Source organism: Gastrolobium bilobum, unplaced genomic scaffold (assembly GCF_033153095.1).
Source record: "Gastrolobium bilobum isolate Gb01-03AN ecotype WA unplaced genomic scaffold, APGP_CSIRO_Gbil_v1 utg57562, whole genome shotgun sequence".
NCBI lineage: Eukaryota > Viridiplantae > Streptophyta > Magnoliopsida > Fabales > Fabaceae > Gastrolobium > Gastrolobium bilobum.
This window is the reverse complement of record NW_026895899.1, coordinates 51,808-69,475: the sequence shown is the minus strand read 5'-3', so window position 1 is coordinate 69,475 and position 17,668 is coordinate 51,808. Positions and strand designations below refer to the sequence as shown.

General features: G+C 34.1%; 1 protein-coding gene across 2 annotated transcripts; it reads left to right on the top strand.

Annotated features, from left to right (window-relative positions):
- The first annotated feature begins 1,749 nt into the window (after positions 1–1,749).
- On the top strand, positions 1,750–16,964 carry LOC133296751 (eugenol synthase 1-like). 2 transcript variants are annotated; one of them, XM_061495812.1, is made up of 5 exons: positions 1,750–1,943; positions 2,544–2,675; positions 3,547–3,775; positions 15,955–16,158; positions 16,629–16,964. In XM_061495812.1, the coding sequence occupies exons 1-5, from the start codon at positions 1,755–1,757 to the stop codon at positions 16,826–16,828; spliced, it is 954 nt and encodes a 317-aa protein (XP_061351796.1). In that variant the 5' UTR covers positions 1,750–1,754; the 3' UTR covers positions 16,829–16,964. The 2 variants fall into 2 exon arrangements, with proteins under 2 accessions (XP_061351796.1, XP_061351795.1); XM_061495811.1 differs by having other exon boundaries at positions 2,535–2,675.
- Positions 16,965–17,668: the final 704 nt, after the last annotated feature.

Genomic DNA, 17,668 nt, shown 5'->3' with positions numbered 1-17,668 from the left:
AGATTTTAGGAGTTTTTAATTTCCTGATTATTTGTAATTTTCTTTCTTGATTTGTGGCTGATTTGTAATCTGATTTATGACTGATTTGTAATTCTAATACTTTGTATATAATGACCTCTATTGAGGTACAAGAAATACAAATGAATTATTATTCTATAGTTCCTTGATTTTTAACAAATTCTTAAATTGGTTTTGAAGAAGTTTTGTTGTTTAACTAATTTGGAAAAATATTTCGGTTTGTTTTGCGGTTCAATTAGTTTCATTTGGTTTTTTCACAATGATCCTTAAAAATGGATATGATAGATTCAGTTTATTATTTAGCTCGAACCGAACCGGATTACTATAGTAATTAGGTTTTTGAATCGAACAAATTTAAAAAAATAATCTTTTTGTTTTAGTTAACCCAACCTTAAACTTTATTCCTGTACTATGGTTCATTTCATGTAATACAAAATTCAATCAATTTTTAAACATTTATATTAATTACACGAAGATTTATTTATCATGGACAGCCTAAAAGATTTATTTATTACACGAAGCATGTAAGGGACTAATTTGGAGTGCGGGATGAGTCAGGGATAAAGATATTTAAACCTCTTTAAAAAATGATATGTGGAGATCGAACCGAGACTCTTTTCCTTTCACTTACTTAACTCCCTTAATACCATCTAAGTTACTACTATTTGACTCAGTTCAAAAAATAGTCCAATTTTTGAACCACTTAAAACAATATAATTCTTTTCAGAGAAATTATATTCTTATGTTACATGAGATTCATCTCTTATCTTACACTCACATAAAAAGAAGTGTCTTTTTTTTTTTTTTAAATTGGTGGCCCCACTTTATTTATCTCAGAACATAAGATAATTTTTCTCTTACTATAAGAGAAATAAAACTCTCTTTTAATACGGTTTAGATCAATTCACATTTTAATTTGGTTTATTTATTTATTTTTCACACCCCTACGAAGCACACCTGGGTCCGCCCTGTAAGTATATACAGTAAAACCATACACTATTGTCCATTCACTTGATTTCACTGGCCTACCTTATCCTAAATTTTATCAATAGAAGCTTTATCCTTTTTTTTTTTCTTCGCTATTGAAGTGGACTCTTTTGACATATCCAACAGTTGCGTTTTATCAATAGAAGCTTTATCCTTTTTTTTTTCTTCGCTATTGAAGTGGACTCTTTTGACATATCCAACAGTTGCGTTGAGAGAAGATTTATTTTGGGATTGATGGAAAAATGTAAGTGAATATTAGAAAATATCACGTTTAGTTCAGGTTTATGAAAAAAATACTAGGCAAATAAGATAGATGGGAAAATGACTTTTATGTTGATTTTTTGATGAAATTCACTATTACAGAATACCACTTGAGTGGTATTTTGAGATAACTGGGGAAGTGAAAAAACAGGTGCGAAGTTTCTCCCGAACATAGATTTTGCAAATTTAAATAAATTTTCCTGATAATATTTCGGTCAACCAAACAACTTTTTTTACATTTTTCTACCAAACTCACTTTCCAACCATTTCTCTAGTAATTACATTTCCCTAGTATTCAAAAAATTTCTCCTCAATCAAATATCCCCTAAAAGAATAATTGTGCCATCCGAATAAACCCACATGTTCAATGTTTCATTTTTAACTTTAACACATGCATCTAGGCCGGCTTGTTCTGATTTTTTTTGGGATATGTTGTTTGGAATTATTATTAAGTGTTGGCATTTGCAAGAGGAGAGAGTCCCAAACAAATGGAGAGCAAGAAGAATAGGATTCTTGTATTTGGGGGAACTGGTTACATAGGCAGATATATGGTGAAGGCTAGCATCTCTTTAGGTTATCCAACTTTGGTCTACACTCGCCCCCTTAATTCCCAAACTCCTCCCTCTAAGACTCAACTTTGCGAGGAATTTAACTCCATGGGAGTCACCCTTATCCAGGTTAGTCTTTTTGCTTTTTCTTTCACTCTCTCCACAAAAAATATTGTGTATGGCTCATATTTCATATATTAATGGAAGTATTTGTTGGCGGATATTGTTGTGGATCTCTGACTTGTAAACTTTTTTTTTTTTGTTAGTAATTCGGATTTGGGTCCATAAATAATTGTTGCTAAGGTTTTCTAAATTCTATTTATATTCTCTTGTAAATCGAGTAACTTATAACGAATGAGGTAAAGTGAATATAATATAGACAAGTTAGACGTAATCAGGGTGAACAAGAATAAACCACTACGTCAAATCTTTCCATTCTTTCTCTTTTGTTTTTGGATTTATGTGATTGTTTAATTTTTAAAAAAATAAATAGATAATGTAGTTGAAGTATTGGGAGTAAAGTATTCAAAAGTAGGTGAGTCTTGAGTAATCAAATTAAAGTCAAATGTTTGAATTCGGATTGTAAATATGTAAGAATACGATTACATACAAATATTGACTGCATCTTTTTTCCTTTGTAGTCCGGAGTTAACGGGGTGTGTGGTGTTTTTTTTTTTTTTCCGAAAGTAAAGTATTCATTTTTCTAATGAGTCTTAATAGCAACTGCAGGGAGAACTTGAGCATGACCAGATTGTGAGAGCCATAAAACAAGTTGACATTGTGATATGTACGCTGGCATACCCTCAAGTGCTGGAGCAACTCAAAATTATAGATGCTATCAAAGTTGCTGGTAATATAAAGGTGCTAATTAACTACATTTTCACCGATGAAATATTTTCCAGTGTATTAATTAATCCCTGTTCTTCCCTGCATCAAAATAAATAAATAAATAAAATAATTGTTATTCAAATTATCATGTTTATTTATGGGGAAAATATTGTTGCGTTTGTTGCAAAATATTATTTTCTCCATACTCACATAAAAATGAATGAGTCTCGTTATGAAGAGATAAGAAAGAAAAAAAACTACTCAATGGATGCAGCTCAGTTGGTTCCTTGGCGCTGAGTTAGTGGGGTTTGACATGTGTTCGATTCACGCTGAATGCATTCTTGGGGAGGGGGCTGAACCTTTAGCCATCACTGACCCCCGCACTCCGGATTAGTCCCATAGCCGGCTCAAAGAGTCGAAGCTTGTGGGGATACCGGAGGGAGCCAACTCGCCTCAAAGAGGTAATTAGGGTTGGGTAAGTCCAAAAAAAAAAAACTGACACTCACTTATTTTTATGCGAATATAGCAGAAAAACTATTTTTGCAGTGTATCAATGATAAACTCTTATTTTATTATCTTTGTATTTATTTTGTTTTTGTCTAACTTGAGGCACTTGAATAGGTTTTCACATTACTATAATCTATGAAGCGGATGCGTATAAATGATTGTTTGTGTTAGACATGGCATCAAATCTCAAACTCAAACTATATAACAGGACAAATCATAGTTGTCACATAAATTTAAGTTATATAATACATTATAAATCATTAGATAGTACAAAAAAGAAAAGGACCATTACGCAAAATACCATGTTTCTCCCATGGACCAGAATTGTGTAACCTTATTACAATATTGTATTATGGATCGACTTAGTTATTAATAATTTTATATATTGGCATAGCAGAGATTCCTTCCATCAGATTTTGGAGTGGAAGAAGATAGAATAAAGCCGCTCCCACCATTCCAAGCATTCCTTGATAAGAAAAGAAAAATTAGAAGGGAAATTGAAGCAAATGGGATACCTTTCACTTTTGTCTCTGCAAGTTGTTTCGGTGCATATTTTGCGAATTATTTGCTTCGTCCGTATGCGAAAGTGAAGGATATTGCTGTCTACGGCAACGGTGAAACTAAAGGTATGTACTATATAATCCTACGAGCTGGGCATATGACTTATTCAAATTAACGAAAAATAAATAATCTTAGTTGAAATTACTCTCTATTAACTTTGTTACGATCTGATAGCTCGATATGTCCAATCAGAGATTAGTATATTTTTTTTTATACAGAGATTGGTATGTTAATATAGGATTTGTTTGTCCTCTCTTAGGTATCTATAGGAGGAGTACTCTAGAGATCAGTGGATCACTGTGCACAATATTATAAACGACATAGTCAAGGCATGAGGTGTGTGCACAGTGACAAGTTAAGATAGAGAGTTTAGAGTGTATGTACTTTATTGGCTTAACCCCTTATTTATAGATAGGTTACCTGGCAAGAGTGTACTTCTGGGCGTCCTAGGAATATTGGGGGCCCAAGTCCAACTGCTTAGCTGTCTGGATATAATCGTCATTAATAGAAGATTCCTTTCTTGTTTGTGCCTTTGTCAGGTCCATAATAGTTGCCCCCTAGCCCGGTAGTTTGGTTGTCCAGGTTGCCGGGATGTAATAGCAGTAATCTCTGCATTTAAATTTCCATTGCATGTTTTATTCAAGTTAGCAGTCGAATTCTTGCTTTGACTTGGCATCTTCATTGAAGCAATTTCCTTTGGGTTGGAACTTTTCTTGGCCGACTTAATTGGGTCAGCGATTGCAATTATTATCTTTGTCATTCATTCAGCCGATTTTACTGAACCGAGGATTGAATATGTTGTTTCCGTATTTCTCCCTCAATCTTTTTTGGCTGAGGTGGTGCTTCGTGAGGCAGTGTTTGCCTCCTTTTAACATCGAGCTCGGCTTTTCTTTTCGAGGCTTTCGCTTTGAGCCCAGCTTCTTGCACCGTGGCTTTATTAATTCAGATTAGCTTTTCAGCGTTAACTGAACAAAATGACTTGGCCAAGGTCTTTCATGCGGATTTCGCTTTTTGCTTTTAACCCATTTTTCTTAATTAGGTTTTCAAATTTGAGGCGTCATGGTGAGTTGATCAGGGTCGTATCAATCTGCCCCTTATTTTTCAAGCCTGATTTCATTTATCACAGCTTGTACATATGTTGTTTATCTTGACAACATTTAGGATTCAGAAGCGTCCTTCCGTTTTCCTATGCCTCGGCTAGAAGACACAGTCCTACAGTGTGCTTTTTATTTTTAACCCGTTTTCTATCCAAGTTTTTGCACGTTGCTAGACGTAAGTTTCCAATACCTTGGTTTTATAATATTTAACTCAGCTTCTTGCCAGAGTGTCATTTTTTTGACTTTGGCTTATTTCGCCGTTTTGACTTGTGAGCCATTTCTTTTTTCCAGGACCACATCTCTCCAAACGTGTCTTCATTTTATCACGGGTTAGGGTGTGATCATTTTTCCAGGATCCCATCTCTACAAACCAATCTTTATTCTTTTATCCCGGATTTTTATCCTGGGGTCTTTATCCCGGATTGGGATGTGATCCTTTTTCTAGGATCTCATCTCTCAAAACCCGTCTTCATTTTATCGTGGATTGGGGTGTGAACCTTTTTTCCAGGACCACATCTCTCCAAACCCGTATTCATTTTATCGCGGATTGGGGTGTGATCATTTTTTCCAGGACCACATCTCTCCAAACCCGTCTTCATTTTATCGCGGATTGGCGTGTGATCCTTTTTTTCAGGACCACATCTCTCTGAACCCGTCTTCAATTTATCGTAGGTTGGGGTGTGATCCTTTTTTCCAGGACCACATCTCTCCAAACCCGTCTTCATTTTATCACGGATTGGAGTGTGATCATTTTTTCCAGGACCACATCTCTCCAAACCCGTCTTTATTTTATCACAGATTGGGGTATCCTTTTTTCCAGGAGCACATATCTCCAAACCCGTCTTCATTTTATCGTGGATTGGGGGTGTGATCCTTTTTTCCAGGACCATATCTCTCCAAACTCGTCTTCATTCTTTATCTCGAATTTTTATCTTGGGTTGTTTCCCCCCAGTCCGGCAGTCTGGGTGTTCGAGATGCCGGGGTGCATACTATGTTGAGCTTTTGTTCTATCCGATAAGTATAGTTGGGTTGTTGTGCATTGCTCTTGATCGCATTTGCTAATATTTTATTCTTAGTGTCTGGAAGTCGGCCATGTTCTTGGTCCGAGCCTTGTTAGCCTTTGTTTTGTGATATATGGCTTCAACCATCTTGTTGTGTTGAATTCTTACTCCAGACATCCTCCTTTGCTTTCATACCCGGTAGTTTGTGTGTCCAAAGCGAAGTCTGTTGAACCATAATCTTGTTGGTCAAACTTTCGTGACTGAGGTCTCTATTGGAAGTGGGAAAGTTTTTCCCTTTGACCTCTTTGTCGAAGTTTTATTGATTCATTGATCCATGTTCTAAATCCATGGATTCTTGTCGATCCGTGTTTTGGATTTATTTTCTTATTTCGTTCTTTCTTCTGTGCCGGGCTTCATGAGCTGAGTATCGTGTATGCTGTTTCAATATTCCTCCCTCAACCTTTTTGGCCGAGGTACGTAGCTCGGACTAGTTGACCAGTCTTTTTGACTGTCTTATCGAGATCTTGACTTATGAGGATTGCCACTTTCCTCTTTTAATTTTGATTGCATTCCTTCACTTGCCCCCCAGTCCAGCAGTCGGGTAATTCAGGTTGTCGGGATGTATTACTTTAATCCAAATATCTTTATGTCAGAATATTGACTTGCTTTTGTAATTTGCCTTTTTTGTTGATTTGAGGATCTTTGAGCTCCCTTTTCACTGATGTTGCGGGGTTTTGTTCCCGATTCTTCGACATGTTTCGTTTGCACAGTTGAATTTCTCCTTGCTATAATTAGCCAAGTTTTATATATTGTAGCTTTATTTATTTGAGCTCGGCTTTGCCATAATCTCGTTGTGATATCGTCTTATGATTCAACCCGGCTGTGTATACCGTGTCTTTCACAGATTTTGACTTGATCAAATCATTCACCTTTTTGAATCAGGCTTGCATTGTCGTGACGTCATATAGAACAGGCTGAGACTCCTGCTGATTGTAGGGATGGGATGCCAATTTTCTTTGAAATTACTATTGCCGGGTTCTTACCCAGTTCTTGTTATCTTATGTTTCTGACGCTTTTCATCCATTTCATGCCTTTGGATGATTTTGCCTTTATACTAGCATCTTGCATTTCATATTTCATGCCTCCCTAATAACTTAGATGTATTTTTCTAAGTATTTCAGGTTTATCGGTTTGTCGGGTTTCTTGAGGTCTTTAGCATTTTTTAACACTTCTAAGCATTTGGCACTTTCTTGATTTGATAAGTAGATTTTGCATATCTGTTATTTAGGTTTGTAACTTAGACAATTTTCTAAGTACTTCAAGCCTTGTTAAAATTTTCCTCTATCCGAGATGGATTATATCTGTAATTCAGATATCCTCCATCCGAGATGGGTTATCTTTGCAACTCGGATATACGTTTCTCGAGTTCTTATTTATTGACCTGGCCGGGGTCAAAGCATATTATATGGATTTCGCTTTTTGTCATTCTCTGTGGCACGTGTTTGTTTTAACTTAACGTTTTGTTAAGTCAGCATTGCTGAAGGTGATCCATTTTCGCCTTCAATCATGACCTGGGTTGCGTAACCCGGTTCTATCCAAGGTAAATGCAGTATTGTCACATGTCCCACTTGGGTCTTTCGACCTTAGTATGGAGCATTTCGACTTGATCAGAGTCAGCATGACAAATTGCACTTGTATCTCAGATTTTATGTTGATGCATCATAAACAGAAGGATCCATATTTATGAAGGTATCTACTTGTTCCTTCGTTTTACTTTAACCCAGTTTCGTATATCGTGGTCTCATAATTTTTAACTCGGCTTTTGCCTGAGTTTCAAAGGCATCATAATGACTTGATTAGTGTCGCTTCAATATGCCCTCTTGAATTTTAGTTCGGTTTGGATTATGGAAGCGTGCTTCCGCTTTCCCCGAACCAGGCTTGAGGTCGTTATGCATGCACTATTCTTTTTCTTGAATTCGGATTGGATCCATCTTCAACTTTATCTCGAATTTATATTTTTCCTGGATTGGATCTCGCCATATCCGTCTTCATTTTATTTCCGATTTGTATCTCGGATCTTTATTTCTATCCCGAATGGTCGGTTTCTATTTTATCTTCATCCCAGATATAAATGCAATCTTGTTGTAAAGATTGCAATCCGTCTTCATATCTATATTTCAGATTGGGGGTGTGATATTTTTGCCAAGTTCACATCTCTCCAAATTTGTCTTTATTCTTTATCTCATATCCCGATGTTGTGATCGGGATGCATTTGATCTCTGAATTTAGTGCCCAAGGCTTTGGAACACGGCTACATGGCCAATTTGCTTAACTATTGAGGGTTATGGCCCTATTGCTGTTTCTTTGCTAGAACATCTCAAGGAGGAATAAATTTGCTAGATCATTTTATGATCTTTTTTTCGGAGGCATGTTGATTGCCCAAATTCCTTTAGATATCCTGAAATTTTGGAGATAATACATTTGTAAATGGACTTCGCCCATTAATTGTTAATGTGCTCATATCATTATCACAAATCAATGTATTAAATGTTGAATAAACATTAAATATGATGATAAATAGTTAAATACTAACTATCTGACCATTAATGCAAGTTTTTGTTCACCCGTCCTGTAATTATATGCCAGTCAACTTATATTTGCTAGTCACCACTCCTGTTTGAATGCTGGATGGTTGGATCTCCAGATGCAGTGGTCTTCGGCTGGGTTTTTTTCTCAATTTTATATTTTGAGTATTTGATACGTTTATTTCTTTCTTTCTTCGAACTTGGCTCTATGGCCGCATTGCTTTATTTTTTCTTTCTTTAAATCTCGGAGGGCCGGTCTTTATTCTGACTTGGCTTCTTTTTCCAAAGCCTTATGCTTATGGAGACATACTTTGTCTCTTTGAGTTGCAGCGTTGCTTCTTCTGCCATGGCTTTTTAAATTGGGTCCCACTTCTTTTGCGATCGCTTTTTATCTGAACCCGGCTTCAATTGTCGTGGTCTTTTATTGGAGTTGGCTCTCTTCTCAATCTACAAGAGTGAAATGTCGACATCTTGATTTTAATTTTGGGGAGGCAATATTCGCCTTTTTTCTCGAGCCCGACTTCTCTTGCCTTGGCTCTTCTTTAAGCTTGGCTTCTTTCGCCCAAGTCTTGTATTCATCTAGGTCGATGTCCTTCCTTATTTGAGTGGATCTGGATCTTCTTCTTTTTTTAGGGGGATCTCCACACCACCTGTTTAATTATTCCTTACATCATAATTTTGGGGAGGCAGTATGAAGAAGATAATTAGCAATAATTTTGATTCAATCAGAAATCAATAATTATCCAGTTGCAATCAGGTAATAAATAATTACTCAGTTGCAATCAGCAATCAATGATAATTCAATCAACAAATATTTATTGACTATATTTCATGCTATCTGATATGATTGAGCATCCAATCAATAATTCAAAAATTGCTTGGTACCCTGATTGCAGCAAATTAAGGAGTATCTCGATTCTATGAGAGTGTTAAGAAGATGACACCTTTTTGCAAATATATAATATTACAAATATGGATTGTTTCCACAAACGAGATCATCTCACATGATTTCTCAAATATTCAAAGAGAAGGATCATATTCACAAAGATGGATCTTTTCCCAGATATTGGTATAAGATATTAAAAAGGGAGATCCTTTTCTCCAATATCTATTTAGAATATTAAAAAGATTGATCCCTTTATCAAATATTGATACAAAATATTAAGAAGGTGGATCATTTTATCAGATATCGATATAAAATATTAATCATATATCGATATAAAATATTAAAAAGGTGGATCCTTTTATCAGATATCGATATAAAATATTAAAAAGGTGGATCCTTTTCTCCTCTTCCATGTAAATTTAGAATTTTAAAAGGAAGGAGACTTAGATTTTTCTCTTTGCTTGATTTGCTCCCTTGTTTTTAACTTCGATCTCAGCGACGATCTCATCTGGATCTCAGCCACGATCCCGACGACAGCGGTGGTTACGATTGATCTCGATTTCATCAAGCTCGTTGAGATTGGCTTTCATATCTCGAATTACGAACTCTGGTTGACCTTGAGCCGTTGATGAGCTTCATTTTTGTCCTTTGCGTCCATCGTATTAGGATTTGGTTACATCGGCGGCTTTTGCACCCTTACCACTATTGGGAGGGAATCGAATTTTATCGTTTACCACAGACGACGCTAGTGTTACGATCTAATAGATCGATATGTCCAATCAGAGATTGGTATGTTAATATAGGATTTGTTTTCCTTCTCTCATGTACCTATAGGAGAGGTACCCTAGAGATCAGCTGATCACCGTGCACAATATTATAAACGACATAGTCAAGGCGTGGGGTGTGTGCACAGTGACAATCTAAGAGAGAGGGTTTAGAGTGTGTGTACCTTATTGGCTTAACTCCTTATTTATAGATGGGTTACCTGGAAAGTCTACTTCTGGGCCTCTTAGGAATATTAGGGGACCAAGTCCAATTGCTTAGCTGTCAGGATAGGATCGTCATTAATAGAAGATTATCTTCCTGATTGTGTTGTCCTTTATTGGACCTTCTTGAATATAGGCCTTTGTCAAGTCCATAACAACCTTCTACTTAATAAAATTGAACTCATTACCCTGTAGTTTATATGTTCTTAATAAGTTATTAAATATCCAGTATATTAATAGTGTATTATTTCACTGTTCTTAATATGAGAATATTTTATAAAAATTAATAGTGTATTAATTTCAATGCTGAATGACGTATAAAGTTATACATGAGTTATTTTATTTTTATTATTTACTATTATTATTAGACTAAAAAATTATTTGTTGTAACACCCCATATATATCCGGTTTGTTATCATATCATCGTATTAAGCTGCGCTTAATTTAAAAAAAAAAATGGAATATCTTTTTCTTTTTAATTATGACGTCATTACACTTAGCCAAGTTGATTACTTAATCGTTTTCAAAATAACATTGTCTGTATGTAATTGCAAAGACAACTAACTGAAATACCTCATACTATATAATAACAGTGAGTATCTAAAATCACGGATCTACAACACGCAGTCCGGACAATATCCTGATACATTATTACAACTCCAATCCAAACTAAGACATAGTCAAGTCAACGTGGCATGGACAATCTCCATGCTCACCAAATAACAACAGCGTCTCAACAAGATAATCCATAATAATAAATGAAGCTAAAAGCATAATAGCAACAGGCATATCCAGCAATCAACATGTCAGCATATAAGCAGCAAATCTATCTCAGCTCCAGCCTCCTGCCGCCTGAGGTCTCAACTCCAGCATTACCTGAACCTGAAATGGGACCCCAAACGTGGGGTGAGATCTCTAAACAGAAATCTCAGTAAGACAAGGGGTCCTCAAGGATCTTCCACCCCAAGCTCACTTACATGTGCAATATAAGTTCTAAAAGCAGTAATTCAATATAAGTTCCAAAACTATGCAGTGCAACAGATATTAATGTCATGTGTGTTATAACTATTCTACTGGCCAGAGAAATGTAGGACGTTCGTCTACAACCCCACAATAAGTACAAGGAACACCGCTTGCACCTCACCCACAGCATCGCCATCTTGTATGTCTCCACATACTCAGGTTTACCGTATATGGAACACCACATGCATATCATCCACATGCATATCATAAAGCCACTCGCATATAACAGCTCAATAGCATTTATCAAAACGATACATGAAAACAACATCATGCATATAAACCATCCCTCCATGGGACATGGTGGAACCAACAATGGCTAAACCGAGGACACGAAAGCTTACCTGTACCTGTATGCCCCTCCGACTCGAACTCGGTATCACAAGGGTCCACACCACAATTAGAATCCAATGCACTCACAGATCTGGTTCAATGGCCATCATAATAACAATATACATATTCTAAAATTCTAAGGCAATCGGATATTATTTTGTTTTTTCAATTCAAACCGGAGATCCTTTCTAAGATATACCATTTAACTTATTTAATTTTAGATAATTATTATCTTATAAATATATATATATATATATATATATAGCCACAAAATATAATTGTTTATTATATATAAATATATAACGTTCCGTTTTCGAAGACCATACCAAGTAAGCATGTTTCCTTTTTACGACTTTGTCTCCCTGTGCATTATTTTCTAAAATGAAGCTTAATAATATATATCAATTTGGAACATCATGAATCAAAGATTTCATTTTGAAATCACGCATATCGAAACCAAGGTAATAACTTGGACCAACGTGGATCAGAGATTTCATTTTGAAATCACCCGTACCAAAACCAAAACATAAAAAAATGACAACACAACGGCCATGTAAGGAAACCGCGCACAGTAATTTCACGAATAATATTTCAACAGTAATACATAACAATAATTTTACAAAGGGAATAGTTAAATTTACCTAGGATTCTTTTGAGAACAGGAAAATGAAAGCTTGAGAGGTTTAGAAAGCACCCAAATCTTCAACAATGGATTCTCCTTCAACACAATTAAAGCTTTAATGGATGGGTGGTGTTTCAATAGAAGAGAGGAGAAAAAAGGTGAAAACTTTGGAGGAAAAAGCTAAGATTCCAAAAGACCCCAAATGTTAGCAACATCAGCCGCTGAATGTTTTTTTTTTTTTTTAAACTAGGGTTTTGATCCCCTTTTCTATTTATATAGACACTTAAATTAAACTAGCAATATTAGTTTAATTAGTTTAACTCTTCGTTAAACTCTAAAATTTTAAATTCTTAACCTAGATATTTTTCTAGGAATTTTCATATATTTATTTTATTTTTTCGCAACACTTTTCCGGTACGCGTTTTTCACGCTGACAGTATTAGTTCTGACACCAGTTCTCATTATTTTGACTTCAAACTTGATATTCCAGTCCTAAATATTAATCTAGGAATATTCATGCATTTATTACAATTTTTTGGGATACTTCACCGGTACGCACTTATATCGCGAAGCAGAACCGGTATCTACACTTTTCGTCAGAAAAGTGACTTTCAACATTATTAATCACTTACCATAATTATTAGTGTCTCATAATAATTATTAGGGTCAATTATGGAATTATTTCATAATTATCATATTTATTTAATTAATTTCCTTAATTAACGGTGGGAGTTCTTACATCTGTTAATTTACTCCCAAGTTTTTTTAATTCTAAAATAGGTTTTCTTTTTTAGATAGCAACAAACTTTGAAACTCTAAAATAACCGACTAATTTGGTTTTGAGTTTAAGTTTTCCCACCTATTCTAAGAGTTGCAACTCTCGAGGATCAAACTCACTATCCTTTAGGCAAGTTAAATCTTGGAGTCTATCAACTACTCTTGGTCCCTCAAATGAGTGTAGTGCGTGTACTAACTAGAAACTCCAACAATTTACATATATTAATCCTCAAAAGAACTGTACTTTCCCATGCAGAAAACACCAATTATAAAAATCGATTCAATTCGGTCTGTTCGACCTGTTGACTTGTAAACCAGACTCTCATTTGGTCCAATTTAGGTATTAATCGGTTGTACATTTGACCCGGTATGAAATCGTTGAACTGATCTTGAACTGAGTTCAACTTGTATTAAATCGGCACTAGTTTTTTTTTTTTTAAATCAATTTTGTGAAATTTTTGACAAAATACTTAAATAATACCACTAATGAGATACCAACCTAAAGCGCATAGATTATAACTTACAACATTAACTACTAATTTAACTCTAATTATTAGCTAAATGCTTCTAATTTTATATTTATTATATTTTATTATATATATATTTAATTCATACGGTTAAATCAATGACTCATTAGTTGAACCAGTAACCCATGGACTCATCCCGAGTCGAAAACCGGTTTGAGTTTAATAATACCGGAAAACACTGTATATAATTCATCATATTTTGCCTCAATCATAAAAAATACCATGTGCAATTGAGATTTAGTCATCCCAGAACATAAAAGTAATAGAGACTCTGTATTTTGTACATAAATTGTAGAAACAAATAATACTGAAAGATGGATTGAATTGTAGTTTTAAATAGTTGAAATCATAACTTTGGCAAAAGGTTGTTTACTTATTGATGGAATTTTAGCAATAAAAAAGATCACTTGAATTGTTGGCAAAGGATCATCTATAGCTCTTGTTATTTTTGACTAAAATATTACAAATTCGGGTTTTATTTTTCTTATGTCACGTAAGAGAAATCGTGTCTCCTACTCTCATTTCGATTTCCGTATTCTATTTTTTTTTTAAATTAAAGTGGGTCTCATCATTTGTTCTATATGTAGGAGATAAGATTTCTCTTATGTGACATAAGAGAAATAAAATCTTATATATTATAGTGTTTTTAATTTTCAATAGGATACAAGTTGCACAATGCATGTTTTTTAAAAAAAATAAAAAATAAAAACAAAACATGAAATAGTTATTACTTAAAATTCGAAACTTAGTGTCCCAAAATGGTTTTGGACAAAAAAATTGGAACATAAAAGTATAATTTACCTTAATTTTATATTCATCTCACAATTAAAGTAATTTTTGAATAGCATGGCAGCTATCATTAGTTATGTCTAAAAATATTATGGTTTTTTGGTGGATTCAACAGACAATGACAAATGTAATTTCTACTCATGAAAAATAACGTGGGAATATAATTCGTAGATACCAAAATAAATCATACACATTGCCATTTTCCTCAAATATGCAGTTAATATAATGCTCCTCATTCAAGCCAAAGCTAATCAAATAAAGCCACTAGGATTTGATAGTGTATAAGATCTCTTAGAATATACATATATATATATATATATATATATATATATATATATATATATATAGGACAGGATATTCTTACACCGGTGTAAGAGTTAGAAGTCTTACACTCAATCTTAACCATTGATCTACTTGTATCCAATGGCTCACATTACTAAAAAATTTGAATCATTAGATATAAGTGGGATCAGCGGACAAGATTAAGAGTGTAACTTACACTGGTGTAAAATGATCCTAACCCTATATATATATATATATATAGGGCTAAGTCCGAAACACAATTGAAGGTAAAGGATGTTGATGAAGGTAAAGGTTGTTGGTAATTGGGTTGTCGAATATGATGCACTGACACTTCAAAAAACCTGATGTGTCGTGTCTCACACTTCCCGACACTCCTCGACATTCCAACACGCGTTGCAAAGACTCAAAAAAAGATTCAAAGGTTGCGCTATGTTACATTTTTAGTTCCAACTATTAGATTCGATGAATTATGATTATTATTTTATTGAGTTTAATATAAATATTTTGGATATCTTATGTTTTTTTGCAAATTTGATGGATATTATAAGGTTAGCTTCATTTTTCTGTTAACATATTGAATATTAAATATAATATACACTACATAAATTAAAAATACTATTTAATATCAAAACATGTGATCCTAACGTGTCAAAATCTAACATTTTTTAGAATTAACATGTCGGAGTATTCTGCAGTGTCTCGTGTCCTATATCGGTGTCGGTGCAACATAGGTTGCCGAGATGATAGGTTGTTGCCGAGATGGTTGAAATTGGTCGACTGAGATTTGTGCAGTTTGAGGAGACTGGGGAGTGGATTCTTGCAAGGCACTTTAACGCTCAAGTCGATTCAGAGTTCAAGACGGTTCAAGTATTCAAGGATAAATTATTGTTGAATGCTTCTATATTTATAGTGAAATGATGCCTTGTTTTATACCGCCTTTCTATGGCGGTATTCACTCTTATTGGTGGAGCATGACGACCTTTCTTAGGCTATTTTTTGGGTGAAACTATGGTCAAGCTAGGCCTAGTCGGCGTTGCGACGAGTTAGTGTTACCGCCATTCATTATATATATATATATATATATATATATATATATATATATATGTGTGAGGTAGGATCCTTTGACAGATCAATGGTGTCACATGCTTACAAATCAGAGTCGTTGATCTTTTTTAATCTGATGGCTTTCAGATGAGGTGTCAAATTTCAAATTTGACACTATATATATATATATATATAAAACTTGCATATGCATAGTGTATTGCGTTGAAAATGAAGTCATCTTTTGACAATCTAATGTGAAATCTGTATTGATTAGCCGTACTAAATTATGAAGAAGATGTGGCTATGTACACTATAAAAGTAGCAAATGATCCAAGAACATGCAATCGCATCGTTGTCTACCGGCCCTCCAAGAATATCATGACACAAAATGAGTTGATATCCTTGTGGGAGCATAAAACTGGTCAAAATTTTCACAAGACTTTTGTGTCAGAGGAGGAGCTTGTCAAGCTATCACAGAGTACGACCTTCTATCAACATATTAACTTTTATTTTACTTTGATATGAGAATTTTGACAAATTTGGACAAACCCTAAGCCACAAATGCTCTCCAACTTGATGAGTACACCCACATACAAGTTAATATTTTTTATTATAATTTGATTAATTAAAGGCAAATTCTAATGTAGAGATGCTCATGACTTTCAGTGAGATCTTGTCACAAAGAAGCAACTTTATTGTCATTCTAAGAAGTCTTATATTTATTTTTGTTCATTGATTCACATGTATTCAATGACACGTATAACTAAAAAATTAGAGTTGTTAAACATAAATGGATCAAGGATCAAGATTAATATTATAACTTATACTGGTGTAAAATTATCTTTACCCTTTAATATATGTATAAAATTAGAGCATTATTTTGATGTTAAAATTGACCAATTGGTTTGGACATTAATGGTAAACCTTTTTTTTTCCATGATGTTGCAGCCTTATCCCCTCCGGAGAATATACCAGTTTCAATCCTTCATAGTATATTTGTTAAAGGGGACCTCATGAACTTTGAGCTAGGGGAATATGACCTTGAAGCTTCGCAGCTATATCCTGATTATAACTACAAATCCGTTGATCAACTTCTAGATATATTTCTTGTTGACCCTCCAGCCCCTGCATCTGCTGCTTTTGCATGAACCTGTTTTATTTTTTGTTTTTGTTTTTATTTTTATATTTTTAGTAGATTGGATGAAGCTATTTTACGCTGCGCATATCAGTGGGTTACAAGTAAAGTAGGTGATCTTCAGACTACATTTAAGTAAATTTGAATGGCAAAGGTTATATTTATAACTTATTTTTTATTACAATTTCTTACAATCACTTTTATGATTATTGAATCAAAATCAAATAAATAACTCACACATAATATTGTTAGAGAAATATTAAAACCGTTAAGGTAACTTCACCCAACAACTTAAAGTTTTGGGTGATCAAGATTACCTTAACAGTTTTAATGTTTCTCTAAAATATGTCATTTCATAATTATTATTTTGATTTTGATCGAATAATTATAAAAATGATTATAAGAGACTCTTAGAGAATATGTTGTAAATATAATTTTTTCGATTTTAGATAGGTTAAACTATATTATCCTTGGATAAGATTTTAGTCCAATCAAGCTACAGAAATAGCAACTAAATAAGGTAGCTAGTGCACGTATCTAACATGAAGAACGAGTAAAAGAATATCACTTTTTGTTTAATTAAAAACATTCGTTTTAAAATTAGAGTAAAGTCTCTTTTGAGTTCCTAACAAAAAATACGATATTCATCTTAGTCTCTTACAAAAAACATTAGTCCCGAAGTCTTCAAAAAATTCAAAGTAGACCTATTTAGTTGAAATTATAATTCATCACAAATTCAAAAAAGACCCACATTAATCCTTCAAAAGGACTAAAATAGATTTAGTTTGAATTTCTTAGGACCAGGAGACTAATTTTTTTTATAAACGACTAAAGTGAAGACCATATTTTTTGT